At 46.7% G+C, this 15267-nt stretch overlaps 1 protein-coding gene across 4 annotated transcripts in view; it reads right to left on the bottom strand.

Annotated features, from left to right (window-relative positions):
* CENPI (centromere protein I) overlaps window positions 1-15267 on the bottom strand; it is a 187857-nt gene that overhangs the window by 90917 nt on the left and 81673 nt on the right. For all 4 annotated transcript variants that reach the window (XM_077465193.1, XM_077465195.1, XM_077465191.1 and 1 more), the window contains exons 10-11: window positions 14369-14512; window positions 10987-11107 (exon numbers count right to left, since the gene is read on the bottom strand). In XM_077465193.1, the coding sequence (XP_077321319.1) occupies window positions 10987-11107; window positions 14369-14512 (265 nt within the window). The remainder of the gene's footprint in view (window positions 1-10986; window positions 11108-14368; window positions 14513-15267) is intronic.

The raw sequence follows: 15267 nt of genomic DNA, 5'->3' as shown, positions 1-15267 counted from the left end.
ATTACCGCTGACTTCTTATTCAAACAGCAAACACGCCACAGCTCCGTCCCCGAGTAGGGGCCAGCCGTGGCCTGTTTCAATGGGCATGGGAGGCTAAAACTATCCAGTGTGGCAATCTTGGGATTCATCAGGTCCGTCCGGACTTTACCGCATCTCCTGCGGGGGGTGTTGGAGAGAGGGCCCTCTCGTGATACTGGGATACAGTGGCCAATTGGCCCATTTAGCAGTATGAATATGCATGGTGTCCATAATTGTATGGTGTATCCGTTCCATGAGACGAATAGCATCCATCCTACCGAGGACCTTTGACCAGGAAGTTATCTGCGAGCGCCAATGAAGCGCAATCGTCCAGTGGATAGCGCAGAACAACCTCGGGAGTTTGATCAACCTCTGGGTGGAACGAGGAACCCCTGTTATTGGGGCAAACAACAATGTTCAGGTGTTAAGTTGACAATAGATCCTACAATAGAGGACACTGTGGTGCGAGCCTGATCCCAAATACCCTGGAGCTGAGAACAGCTCCAAAAGGTATGGAGTTAAGAGCCCGACTCCGGGCAACCCCGAAAGCAAAGGTCGGAAACCGTGGGGTAGAATCTGTGAATCCTATCCGGGGTAAGGTACCACCGAGTATGAAGCTTCACCACAGTATCCTTTATAGCCATTGATCTAGCACATCCATGCATATTCAGGAGCATCTCCCGCCACTCTTCAGATGAAAACTCTGTGGCCAGATCAGTTTCCCACAAACACATAGCCCTAGATTTCACAGGTAGTTGGGATTCGAGAAGGTGTTTATATACTGTAGAGATAATACCCCTGTCTCTGGAGTGTCGATAGCATAAGGATTCAAATTGAGTATTAGAGGTGGCGTGGATGAAGCTATAGTGTGATTGAAAAAAGTGGCAAATCTGAAGAAACTTATAAAATTCCCCTCTAGGTACCTCATGCTGTGTCTGGAGTTGCGAGAAGGAGGTGAAGACACCCCCTCTAACACACAAAGCCCGCAGGGTGACCAAAGATTTTTGGATCCACCATCTAAAGGCAACAGGAGACTCAAACGCAAGGGGGAATCTCCCATCGCCCAGAAACGATGCCAAATTGGGTCTATCGGGTCGCAGCTTAAATTTAATATGGTACAGTGACCAGAGATAAAGGGAGCTACTTACAATATTGTTAAGGGGGGCTAGGTCCCTCGGCCTCAGACTCTCCTGCCACAGGATGCCTGGGAGAAAATATGGGCGCAGCGATTGAGTCTCAAATTGCAACCACGGTATTCCAGCCATAGGGGCATGCCACTGAGCCGTTTGGGCCAGCCTGGCTGCTAAGTAATATAGCCATACGTCTGGAAGGCCCAGGCCACCCTGCGGCAGGGGTCGATGTAGTAGGGATCTCCCAAGTCTGGGCCTCTTACCCAGCCAAAGAAAGGCGTTAATATCACGTTGTAACGCGGTAAGGGACTGGCGAGATACATAAATAGGGAGAACCCTAAAAAAATATAATAGTTTCGGCAAAATCGACATTTTAATAGCCACCACCCTCCCTATTAATGGGATGCGGTAGGTCGACCATAGCCTCAGCCACCTCCGAACCATAGTAAAGGCCGGTGGATAAGTGGCACTATAGATTTCTGGCAGGGACAGAGCTAGGTGAACCCCCAGATATTGTAAGGTGCGTTTAGAGAGGGAGAGTCCAAAAAAGGTATGAATGTTAGATATGTCTGCGGGGGTAAAGTTGATAGGAAGGGCAGTACACTTAGCTAGATTGACCCCCAAACCCGAAAGCTTCTGGAAGGAGCGCAACAGTTCGAGAAGATTGGGGAGTGCTATCAGAGGGTTGGGTAAGAACAAAAGGACATCGTCCGCGTATAGGCTAATCTTGTACTCCCCTTCCTCTTTCAAGTACCCCCCTATGTTTGGGTCTGTAATAGCCCTGGCTAGGGGCTCCAAGGCCAGGGCAAATATTAATGGGGAAAGGGGGCAACCCTGTCGGGTGCCCCTGCCTAAAGGGAAAAATTCTGAAGAGCTACCGGGGAGTTTGATCCTAGTCTGGGGCCTATGATACAATGCCTTAAAACCATTCACAAATTCTCCCATGAACCCAAACCTGGCCAGAACCTGATCCAAGTAAGGCCATAAGACACTGTCCAATGCCTTTTGGATATCTAACCCCAAAATCAGAACTTGGCGTGAGAAAAGGTTCGCGTCCTGAATGATATTTGTCGCCAATCGGATGTTATCAGTGATCTGCCTATTGGGGATAAAACCAGTTTGTTCTGGGCCCACCAGGGTGCTAATAATAGGGGCCAATCTGTTCGCCAAGATCTTTCCTAAAATTTTAATATCATTATTTAAAACCGAGATAGGCCTAAAGTTTTGGGGCAGGGAGTGGTCCTTATGAGGTTTGGGGATCAGAGTCATGTTAGCGCGTAGCATCTCGTCAGGGAGAGTCTGCCCTTGTAACGTCAGGTTAAAAAGTCTGGTCAACTTAGGGGCCAGGATCTGGGAAAACTTCTTATAATATGGGGAGGTATAACCATCTGGGCCAGGGGCTGTAGAAGATTTAAGCGTCTTAATAGTGTATTACCTCTTGGTCAGTGCAAGGGGCGTTTAGTGCGGTCAGTTGTGATTCCGAGAGAGATGGGAGAGGGATAGAATCCAACCAATGACCTATGTTGTTGGGCATGGGTTGCGAGGGGGGGGGGGGATAACAGGTCTCGGTAGAAGGAGGAGAATTTTTTTAACACTTCATTAGGGTGAGAAACCAGATTACCCGTGCTATTTCTCAATTTGTAGACATGAGCCAGTTGTAGGGACTGGTGCAGTTTGCGAGAGAACATGCCTGAAGCAGTATTGCTGTGTAGTAAAAACCTAGCTTTTGACCAGCGAAGCGACTTCTCCGTGCGCTCCGAGAGGATAGCGTCCAATTCGGTTCTTTTTTGATTAATCAGGGGGAGGATATCTGGAGAATGTGTCTGTGTATGGGTCTGGTAAAGGGCACGGAGATCGCGTGTAAGGGCCTGGATCCTAGCATTGTTTTGTTTCTTCCTAGTGACTGCGATCTCAATTAAGTGGCCCCGAAGAACCGCTTTATGGGCAGTCCAAAGGACCTGGGGGGAAATGTCAGGAGTGTCATTAATAGTAAAGTAGTCTGTTAAGTGGCCCTCAAACAAAGCATAGGTAGCGGGGTCTGACAGTAGGGAGTCATTCATCCTCCAGGACGCAAGAGAAGGGGAAAGACCTACATGTGAGGTATGGAAGGCCACAACTTGATGATCAGACCAGGGGCATGGGTGGATAGTGGTGTGTAAGGAATTGGCTAACAAAACCGGAGATGCAAAAATGTAGTCTAATCTAGCGTAACTATCATGAGGATGAGAGTAGTGTGTATATTCCTTAACGCCAACGTTCAGGGCCCTCCAGGTGTCAATGAGTTGTAATCTGTCAAATGATTTAGTGAGGAATTTAGGAAACGCCTTGGCGCTATGTGAGGTTTTGCTCCTATCCTCCGCAGGATTAGCTACCAAATTAAAATCTCCCCCCACTATGAGGTGGGGAGAGATGTATCTGTCAAGAGTACGAAGGAATAAATGATAGAAGGCGCCCTGCGCCGCATTCGGGGCGTATAAATTAGTTATCGTAACCGTCTTGCCCCGTAACATACCCTGAACAATAAGAAATCTGCTATCCTGGTCTTTAAACACATGAGAAGGTTCAAACTGAACAGTATTACGAACAAAGATTGCCACTCCTCTGGCCCTGGACTCAAAAGTAGTAGCGTAGTGCAGTTTGTATGATTTATCAAAAAATGTAGGGCAGGCCCCCCGAGGAAAAATGCGTCTCCTGCAGTAGGATGATATCAGCACCAATGTGCTTATAATAGCGGAAGGCCTTCCTCCGTTTGTGGGGGGAGTTAAAGCCCCTCACATTATGTGAAATAATGCGGAGACCCATGTTATCCAATTTTTAGTCGCTTTCGCACACATGATCTATAAAGTGAGCTAGATTCTTTATACCAGAGTCCAGCACCAGAGGAGCCCCCAGCAACCAACACCAGGCCCAAATGAGTGTGTACAAGGACGTCAGGAGATCCATCGCTAATAGGAAATCCATCAACCTTATGGTTACTCTCCCATAGATAAAAGCCAGTCGTGAAGTCAGCAGAGCAAATAAACAAAAAAGCAAAAAGAAAACTTAACACTCTATGGAGTCTGGGTGGAAAATCCAGCCAGACCAGGAACAAATTGTAAATAACGGGCCTTGCGGCCCAACTGCCACTTGCTCCACACATGCCCCACAACAGATGTGGACAGTTAAAAAAAAAGAAAAACAAATTGGTGGTGGGTACAGTCCACCGACACAGTGCCCAGAGTCCTGGGACCGGGAACGTGTGGGGAATGGTGTGCAAGTATGGAAGGGGGGGAGCGCTGCTCCAAATGTCAGAGGAGAGGAGACTCAGGAGAAAAACCGCAACAACAAAGTCGCTCCTCTCAGCCTCCGGGGACATGGAGAAGCCGAATGGAAAATGAGCAGAGTCCATGCGGGGTGTATGGAAATGGGGACTCAGGTAGGTTCGAAGTAACCCGAAATCAGTCCAAGGATAGCCGTCTAAGTGAATTTTGGACAGGAGACCGAAACATCAAACATCAGGTAATGGCTGTAGTCTGCGAGAACGTCTGTCCCTCTGAGGTGATGGCATAGCCCAAATGGGGGATGGACGTGGTGTTGCCGGGTGTCGGGGTGTATGTTGTCGCTCCAAGAGTCCCATTTTCACTAAAATTTCTTTGCCTTCCGTGACTGTAGTGGCGATGTGAGTGGAACGATCAACTTAAACGGGAAGCCCCAACGGTAACATATTTGAGCCGTCTGCAGGGTAGAGGTAACGTCCTTCATCCTTCTTCGCTTCTCTAGCGTAGCCGGTGAAATATCAGGGTAGATCTGGACGGAGGCCCCATCCAGTTGAATGCGCGGTGTGTTACGTGAGGCACGAAGGATTTCCTCTTTTATGAGAAAGTCTTTGAGGCATAATACGATATCCCTGGGTGGCTTCTCAGGGGGAGGTTTAGGCCTCAGTGCCCGGTGTAAGCAATCACATGTAAAGGCTTCCTTGGGTTGATTCGGAAGCAGGAGTTGAAACAGATGAACGATCGTAGCGGGGAGGTCAGTCACCGATTCAGGGATCCCTCGCACCCGAACGTTATTCCTCCTGTTGCGGTTGTCTAGGTCCTCCAGGTGGTTTTGAAGTTGAACGACCGTATGCCCTAGCAACTCATGGTCCTTTCGGAGGTCCGAATAGGCCAGGTGGAGCTCGTCATGTTTCACCTCAAGGAGATCCGTCCTACTTCCCAGGGCCGCCATCTCCTGTGATAACACGCTTGTGGACTTGTGCAGTTCCACTTGGAACTTCCTCGCTAGCCTGTCATACATGTTAGCCAGACTGTCCTCTAGGTCCGCCTTGGTTAAATGAGCGTCCCCCGTACCTTTGGGTGAGCCCGCCGGCCGCATGGCTTCCTCGGCCATGGAGGTCTGGGCGCCATCTTGGGACATTCCTTGTCGGTCCGTGGCCCTTAGAAGATAGGCAGTCAGAGAGCGTTGAGCGGTTTTCCGCTTGCCTTTCTTGGACGTCGGCATGCACGAGTGGTCCCGCAGGAGAATGATGTTATTCACGGGCCGGTAGACGGTCCGAATCGTCCTGGGGAGTGTTAATTATTCTCCGTTGTCCTGGGAGCTCCGAGTCTTAGCTGCTGACTCGTTCCTCGCCGCGCATGCGCCCAGTGGCGCCTGGGTTTTTGTCACTGACAGGCGCCTCTGTTGCTCTGTGTCTGGTGCCTCCAGACACAGAGCACTGTCTGGTAGTCGGGATGGAGCAGGAAGAGAGCAGCTCAGCAGCCTCTGACATCCTCCTTCCTTCTCCACACACTGTTGGCAGAGCAGCGCCTCAGTGTGTGAAACTGTGTAGAGAGGAGCTGTCAAAATTGAGGCTGTATGTCGGGGTGGGCGGGACCCAACTTTCCAACACCAGCCAATGGAATGGGATCTGGGCGGCCGATACGTGTATGTGGCCCCTCCCCTTTCTTAGGCAGCCCAATCATTGGCTGGATAGCTGCCAGGTCCTGCCCACCTCTGACATCACGCTGAATTTGTTAGCTCCTCTCTCTCCATATAGTTTCACAGTGCAGCACTGCAGGGAGCAGTTTCACAGTTACATTATCGGCTGTGAAACCTGCCAGTGCCACCTGCCAGTGCGTGCCACCTGCCAGTGCCAGTGCGTGCCACCTGCCAGTGCCAGTGAGTGCCACCTGCCAGTGAGTGCCACCTGCCAGTGCCATCTGCCAGTGAGTGCCACTTGCCAGTGCCAACCAGTGCCACTTGCCAATCAGTGCCAACCTGTGCCACCTGCCAGTGCCACATGCCAACCATTGCCACATGCCAGTTATTTCCACCTGCCAGTTAGTGCCACCTGCCAGTTAGTGCCAAGCAGTGCCACCTGCCAGTTCCAAACAGTGCCAGTTAGTGCAATCCAGTGCCACCTGCCAGTGCAATCCAGTGCCAGTTAGTGCCATCTGCCAATGCCATCGCCACCCATTGCCAACTGCCAGTGCCACCTGCCAATGCCAGTTAGTGCCACCTGTCGATGCCATCTGCCAGTGCCAAGCAGTGCCACCTGCCAGTGCCAGTTAGTGCCACCTGCCAGTGCCAGTTAGTGCCACCTGCCAGTGCCAAGCAGTGCTCCCTGCCAGTGCCAATCATCAGTGCCACATGCCAGTTCCCATTAGTGGCACCTCAGCGCAGCCTATTGGTGCCCATGAGTGCCACCTGTCAGTGCCCATCAGTTCCAACCTCAATGCCGCACCATCAGTGCCCATTAGTGAAGCCTATCAAAGCACATCAATGAAGGAGAAAAGAAAAAAAAAAAAGACTTATTTGCAAAATCTTATAACAAAACAAAAGCTGATTTTTTTAAATTTAATATTGTCTTTTTCTCTTGGCATCAGGCATGGGTAATTCTTATTGTCCGATGCCCCAGACATGCAGTTTTGGGCGCTGGGCCCTGATAGATAGATAGATAGAGATAGATAGATAGATAGATAGATAGATCAGGGCTCGACAAAACCCAGGCGCCAGGTCGCATTTGCGACTAGAATTAGCGACCTGGCGCCTGGGGCAGCACAGCTGGGGGTATCCTGTCTTCGTGGACCCCCCCCCCCCCCGGCGTGATCGCGTCGGGCCGCGCCGCCGCCGGCCGGTAATTGAGCCCCCAGCTTTGAGGCCTTCTGCGGTCCTATGGTTCCTTCTGGAATCTGGCGCCCTCTTGTGGTGGCCGTTGGAATTACAAACCAGCAATGCTAAATGGAGCTTCTCCTGCCTGCCAGCCTAAACATTATATTATATTATATTTTATATATATATATATATATATTTTTTTTTTTTTTTTTTTTAATCTAACACCCTAGAGAATAAAATGGTGGTCGTTGCAATACTGTCTGTCACACCGTATTTGCACAGTGGACTTACAAGCACACTTTTTTGGGGAAAAAGAATTTAATAAAAAAATAAAATAAAACAGTAAAGTTAGCCCAATTTTTTTTTTTATATTGTGAAAGATAATGTTAAGCTGAGTAAATCGATACCCAACATGTCATGGTTCAAAATTGCGCCCGCTCATGGAATGGCGACAAATTTTTACCCTTTAAAATCTCCATAGGCAACATTTAAAAAATTCTACAGGTTGCACATTTTAAGTTACAGAGAAGGTCCAGGGCTAGAATTATTGCTCTCACTCTACCGATCGCAGCGATACCTCACATGTGTGGTTTGAACAAGGCTTTCATATATGCGTTCGCTTCTGCACGCAAGCTTGGCGGGACAGGGTGCGTTTAAAATTATTTTTTTTCTTCTTATTTTAACGTTTTATTTTTATTTTTTTCAGTTCTTTAAAAAAAAAAAAAAAAAAAAGTGTGTCACTTTTATTACTATTACAAGGAATGTAAAAATCCCTTGTAATAGAAAAACGCATGACGGGTCCTCTTGTATATGAAATCTGGGGTCAGAGAGACCTCACATCTCATATTTACACTAAAATACAATTTAAAAAAAATTTGTCATTTGAAAAAAATAAAATAAAAAATGTCCCTCTAAGAGCTATGGGCAATGACTTGGAGACAGGTGGGGGGCTGGGGGTGCTATCTTCCCCTCACTCGTCTCCATGTCAGGCCAGGGACAGGTCCAGATCGCTGTCACGGACCTGGCTCCTAACTTTCTTAGCTGGCTCCTAGATTCCAAGCAAATTTGTCAACCCCTGAGATAGATAGATAACTAGATAGATAGATGGATATATCCATCTATCTATCTATTTATTCATTCTCTGCAGCCATTACCTTTTGTACCACCACCCCCTCCTTTTAGAATGCAAGCTCTATGAGTCAGGCCCTCCTGTACCTTTTATATTGTTATGAAATTGTGCTGTCCCTCCTTATCCATTGTAAAGCGCTGCATAAACTGTTGGTGCTATATAAATCGTGTATAATAATATATAGCAAAAAACAAAAACAAAAAAAAAAAAAACGTAGGGCCCCTTTTACACAGGCTTTCCGATTAGGCCTGTCTGTCAGTTTTTCAGGTGGACCTTATCAGGCCTTGCGGTCTCCCCTATGGTGAGCCGGATGTCAGCGGACACACATCTGCCAATACCCGCCGCTATCCTTTCCTGCCCACAAAATCCAGACCGCTAGTGATCCTATTTTCCCATCAGTCTGGCAGATCGGATCAGTAAGGATTGGATGAAAATGCAGTCCGTTTCCATCTGATTTCCCCATAGAGGAGAAAGGGACTGTGTCCGTGTCCACTCTGAATAGTGGAGCAGACACGGACTAGTCACCCCCCTGTTCAGTGGGGACCAGTGGAATGATTCCTCTCTGAGCAAGCTGAATCCATTGCAGAGGCACTCGTGTGAAAGGGGTCTTCCAATGAACTTCTCTTATTTGTAAAGCGCTGCGCAAACTGTTGACGCTATATAAATCCTGTATTATAATAATAATTTGCACCACTTCAATACTGGGCACTTTTACCCCCTTCCTGCCTAGGCCAATTATCAGCTTTTAGTGCTGTCACACTTTGAATGGCAACATTGTACCCATATGACATTTTTTTTTAGACAGATAGAGCTCTCTTTTGGTGGCATTTAATCATCACTGGGTTATTTTTTGCTAAACAAAAAACTGAAAATTTTGGAAAAAAAAAAATATAGTTTTAGTTTCGGTTATAAAACGTTGTAAATAATTATTCTCCTTCACCAATGGGCACTGACAAAGCGGCACCAATGGGCCCTGGCAAAGTAGCACCGACAAAGTAGGCACCGACAAAGCAGCACCAATGGGCCCTGATAGCAGTATAAAATGTCCCACCGGAATTGACGGTTACCAGCTCTCCTTTCCTCACGCTGTGAGGGAAGGAATGCCAAAAACCGGCAAGTTTGTTTACAAGTGATTGGACACAGCTGATCACATGGTACAGGGCCGTTGCGATTGGTCCTTTACCACAATCTGATCGGCTGTATCCAAAGGCCACAGCGATCACAGGGGGGTGCGTGGTTCAGTGAGGACGTCCACGAACAACCTCCCAGAACTGGAAGGCTGTACTGTAGGTGTCTTTTGGCTATAGTGCAGTCGACAAGAGGTTAAAGCAGAACTGCAAGTACAAAAGCTTTCATGGAAATATTTTTCTTAACAGCTACAGAGGATATAAATCCACTTTGTGTACACCAAATGCCATTGCCATATTATCTTTAAGCAATGACATCACCACCATATTGATCGCAGAGGTATAGGAGGCCCAAACAGGCCCACCCACTACAGGCTGCCTGCGGAAAACTACAGGAGGGGGTGGATACAAGACCAGTCATCCTGCACAAGGAGCGAGAGAGCACAGCAGAGACTGGTCTTTATTACAGGATGCTCCTGTACAGAGACAAAGTGCTGGAGTTGTTTCACACAGGATTACTGCAGAGAACTGGAGGAAATACACAAAAGACACCAAGATCCAAGTGAGAACACACATGCCTCTTGTATTTAGACAATATCTGCTGATCCTGGAGTCCAGCTTTAACTACTTGATACTTTTACCCTTTTCCTGCCCAGTCCAATTTTCAGCGCTGTCGCACTTTGAATGTCATGCAACGCTGTACTCATATGGCATTTTCTTTCCACACAAAGAGAGCTTTCTTTTGGTGGTAATTAATCACTGCTTTTTTTTTTTGTTAAACAAATGAACAAACACCAAAAATTTTGAAAAAAATTAAATAAAATTATATGTAGAGTTTGTTATAAAATTTAGCAAAGTAGTAATTTTTCTCCTTCACTGATGTGTGCTGATAGGTATTGAGAGGTGGCACTGATATGCAACACTGATGAGGAGGTACTGTTGGCACTGATAAGACTGCACTGATAAGTGCCGATGCCCCTTTAACACAAGCCAGTTATTGGCTCTTTTCATCTCTCCTTACACTGTCAGCTTGAGAAAACAAAAGCAGATAACCAGCTTACATTTACATCCATGACCAGCTGTCATTGGACACAATTGATCAGGTGGTAAAGGGCTGCTGTGTTTGGCCCTTTACCCCGATCTGTGACCAGCTGAAGTCCAAAGCACTCAGCAAACACAGAGCGTGCTGCCTGTGTGCTGCAGGGGGTGCACAGGCAGCGCCATCACAGAAGGATGTCAATGTATGCCCTCTCGGCAAAGCAGGCCCATGCTGTAGCCGTCTTTCGGCTATAGTGCGTGCAGGAAGTGGTCAAAAGGGTCATGTGTGTTTTTCAGTCTGGTTCAGGGGCGACTTCAGTGTCAAATTCGCACCTGAAATGCTGAATGGAGACCGGACTCTGCACCAAAACTTGCACATGTATGTGAACCTAGCCTAAAAAGGGAATAGGTGGATAGGTGGATGGGTTTAGCAACCCATCAAGAATAGAGATACCAGTAACTTCTGTTATACCTTCATGCAAAGTGAATGCCAGCCAGTAGTTGAGTCGCAGCAACGCATCATCCTCTTTAAGGCAGTTGATGTAATTCAACAGCAGTGGCCGATTTAGTACACACCCCATCTGAGCAGGGAGCTGGAAAATACAGGAAAGAACATGGTAAGAACATACAGAAGACCTAAATTCAACATTCCTGGCTAAGCCTCTTCAAACTTTACAGTTTCTCTTCTCAAATTAAATGTATAATTTATGAAAGTGTATTTCAACCCAAAATGTAAAATTAAATATTTTGCAGCATGTTGGTCCTTAGATGTGATCGCTGCATTAGTCTTTTTTTAAAGATTTATTTTCACCTGGTGACCTTACCAGTAGTACATTTCCTGTCCTATGGTGACAGCGCTCACATTTCATTGCCTCTATAGAGCCATCCATGGTTGTTATACCAGGCTGCTCTCCTAGGTACTACAAACCCATCGTCCTCCCTTTTACATGGGTGGAAAGGGAACTGGTGGTTTACAGAGGCCAGCCTGAAAGGAAGAGAACATTGTTTGTGCTTTCTGTTCAGCTCACAAGAACAAACAGGGGACACTGCATTCCTGGCAAAGTCAATAAGTATTTTTTGTACCTGCTGAAAATGTTTTTAGCCTAAAAAAACAAAAACCACCAATCACCTTTAACACCAGCGGAAAGCATATATGCGACCTCTCGGCGGACGGGCCTTAAAGCGAAGTTCCACCCAAAAGTGAAAGTTCTTGTTTACCTTGACAAGGATGTCGTAGCCTGCACCCTGAGCGGATGGACGGGTCAGCTTCGGGTGAGGACATTACGGGCTCCCTGAACAGACAAGTATCCTTATATTAAAAGGCAGCTGCTACCATATTTGTAGCTGCTGACTTTAACCACCTCAATACCAGGCACTTAAAGAGGAGCTGCACCTAAAAAAAAAATATTAAAAGCCAGCAGCTACTAATATTGCAGCTGCTGACTTTTAATAATATCACACTTACCTGTCCCAGGTTCCAGCGATGTCGGCGGCAGATGACGAGCGATCGCTCGTCTCGCTGCAGCCACCGCCGCCATCCTCTGCCAGGGAATCGGGCAGTGAAGCACTGCCCGGTTCCCTACTGCGCATGCGCTTCTCTTATGGTCCCCCGCTGTGTCTCTGGGAACTGTGTGTTTCCCAGAACACAACGGGGGGGGGGGCGGAGCAATGCGGGGGTCTGCGGCGGTCTGGCCGGAAGTGGGTGCAGTTACCTGGATTATTCAGGTAACTGCACCCCCCTCCCCCCTGAAAGGTGCCGATTGTGGCACCGGAGGGGGGGAGGGATAATACTAGCGGAACTTCCCCTTTAGGGTGAAGAACCGCTTTAAACACCTTCCTGCCCAGACCAATTTTGAGCTTTCAGCGCTGTCGTACTTTGAATGACAATTTCACGGTCGTGCTACACTGTACCCAAATATTTTTATTTTTTTTCCCACAAATAGAGCTTTCTTTTGGTGGCATTTGATCACCTCTACGGTTTTTATTTTTTGCTAAACAAAAAAAGACCAGAAATTTAGAAAAAAAATGTTTTGTTTCAGTTTCAAAACTTTGTAAATAAGTAAGTTTTCTCCTTCACTGATGGGCACCGATGGGGCTGCACAGACGGGCACTGATTAGGTGGCACCAATGACGTGGCACTGATGAGTTGGCATTGAGGGGCACTGATAGGCGGCACTGTATTGTATTGTTTTGCATTGATGGATGCCAATCAGTGCCAAACAATAATGCATGCCAATCAGTGATGCCCATCGGCACTGATTGCCATCCATTGTGGGCATTAACTGGCATCCCTGGTGGTAAAAAGTGGGCATCCTCGGGGGGGGGGGGGGGGGGGGTCGATCATGTGGTAAGGAGTTACCGAGATCGTAGTTGCAGGGTGTCAGAGTGACACACCGCAACAACGATAGCCGCAGTGCGCGTCATACGACGCCCAGTCAGGATTTTGAAACCACTTTGCAGCCATCATTTGAATATAGCACAAGTGGTTAAATACAGGCTGGACCTGCTCTTTAATGCCATAAGGCCACATATATGCTTACCAGAATATAGAGTTGTGCAGAGAGCACGCACCCTGCGTGTTCCCAAAACAGTTACTTTGCAATCGCAAGCTTTCTGATCAGGTGACCACTGTGATAGCTAATCACATGATCAGAAACCCTGCCCCGCCTCCCGGCATCTGAAACCTCTTAAAGGGCCAGGAGACATTAAAGGACTAGTAAGCTGCAAAACATTGCATTTTTGGTTTTGTGAGAGTATTAAATAAAAATAAATAAAAACACGACAACGGTTTTGCACAGAGGAGTCCCCGCCAGAACTCCTGGCTCCTCCTCTTCTCAGTGTGCCACTATAGGAAGCCACCTCCTATTTAGGCACACCTGCAGGCTGGACTCCATAAATACAGACAGCATGGCTTAGCAACCCCCCAGATTTTACAGGGAAATAATCAGAAGAAATATGTGATCTGCAATTAGCAAACATCTTTTTGAAAGTATATATACACACACACACACACACACACACACACACACACACACACACACACACAAACAGGGGTGGACTGACAACTCATGGGGCCCCCGGGCAATAGGAGAAGATTATGGGACCCCTGGGCAATAGGAGAAGATTATGAGGCCACACAGTATATACACACACACATAGTATACGCACACAGAATACACACACTGAAAAATGTACTGGAGAGGCAGCTATAATCTTGGGATTTAAAAAAAAAAAATGTTTACATACTGTCCCTGGTTTTATTGATGCTGGCAACCCTGATGGGGCCCCTTAGTGGCATGGGGCCCTTGGGCAGTGCCCGACTGGTCAGTCCGCCCCTGTACACAAATATATCCTCTTATAGGATATTGTATTTTTAATATGATTTTTGAGTTTATAACCTTTTAGTTATGGAAGTGCACATTTTACATTATACTTGTCTTTTGTATACAATTGTGATATTGAGATCTGCAGCAACTGTGTGATGTTATGTCACTATGGACCAAAATCTCGGAGGCTCCGAGGAATGTTTCCAACACCTTTTTGTATCTATTCCACAAAGAATGAAGGCAAAAGGAGGTCCAACCCGCTACTAGCAAGGTGGACCTAATAAAGTGGCCGGGGAGTGTATATCTTTTTGAAAGTGCTCATTCTAATGCTGACTCTGTGGCTTCAGTCACTGGCCCAGAGAAAGGTCACAGAATATGATTTCAGCAATCGTAGCATAAACATAAAAACACTTTAATTCTAGACATAATAATAAAAAAACAATAAAATACACCAAGCCTGTATAAAAAAAAATAAAAAAAAAAATCTAACAAACTACTAAACAGACAAAGCATCTTATGACTCCTTACTTTTTGATCCAGGACAGTTTCCAACAGCTCAGCAAATGTCTTCACTTCTTCCAAAGGTAAAGATGAATAAGCTTCAACATCCTTAGTAGAATAATTCTGAACACTGGTACCGCACAAGGGGACATCAAAGTCGCTATTCCACTTCTGCAAGAAAAAAAAATCTCAACAGTTCTAACCAGTATAGCAAAATTGGATACCCAGTCACTACAGATACGTCTGAATTATTATAAAAAAAAAAATTTTCATGGTGAAAAGAAATATACCACTAGTCCTTACCGTACCATGAGTCCATAGTTGCCTTAGACCCTCTTCCATTTGTTTTTCCATAAATTTATAGGATGACGGTACATTATCATAGTTTTACTATCAGTAGCATTCAATAACCAATCCGTTTTTTTTGTTTTTTTCACCTTAAGGCTGAGTTTACACTGCTGCGATGCGGGAATGCTGCGAATCTACTGCGGGTTCCCACATCGCATGCCTCCCGGCGGCAGTTGACACTGCCCTATGCGAACTGCTGGGAGTGTCAGTGAAAAGTTAATGACCCCTCCAAATCAGTTCGCATATCGCAGTGCGATCTGCAAACTCGGACAGGAATCGGATCGCATGGTGTGAACACCCATGCGATCCGATTCTGCTGCGGACCAAAAAAAGGGTCCTGTACGAGTTTGGGCTGGATGCGATTTCAGCCATACTATCTGTATGGCTGAAATCGCATTTGTGATTTGCACTGCAGTGCGAATCACATCCAATCTCGTACACCGCAGCAGTGTGAACCCAGCCTAAAGCATAGGATGCATTAAGTTAAAAAAACACGAGGGTTTACAACCCCTTTAAATCTCTTTGACCTTGTTGTTTTACCTTTGGATAGAAAAACATTTTTTTCTGCCAGTAAATAC

This window comes from Lithobates pipiens, unplaced genomic scaffold (genome assembly GCF_037356315.1).
Source record: "Lithobates pipiens isolate NorthernLeopardFrog02 unplaced genomic scaffold, aLitPip1_a1.2 Scaffold_1, whole genome shotgun sequence".
NCBI classification, from domain to species: Eukaryota; Metazoa; Chordata; class Amphibia; order Anura; family Ranidae; genus Lithobates; species Lithobates pipiens.
This window is presented reverse-complemented; position numbering and strand designations above follow the sequence as displayed.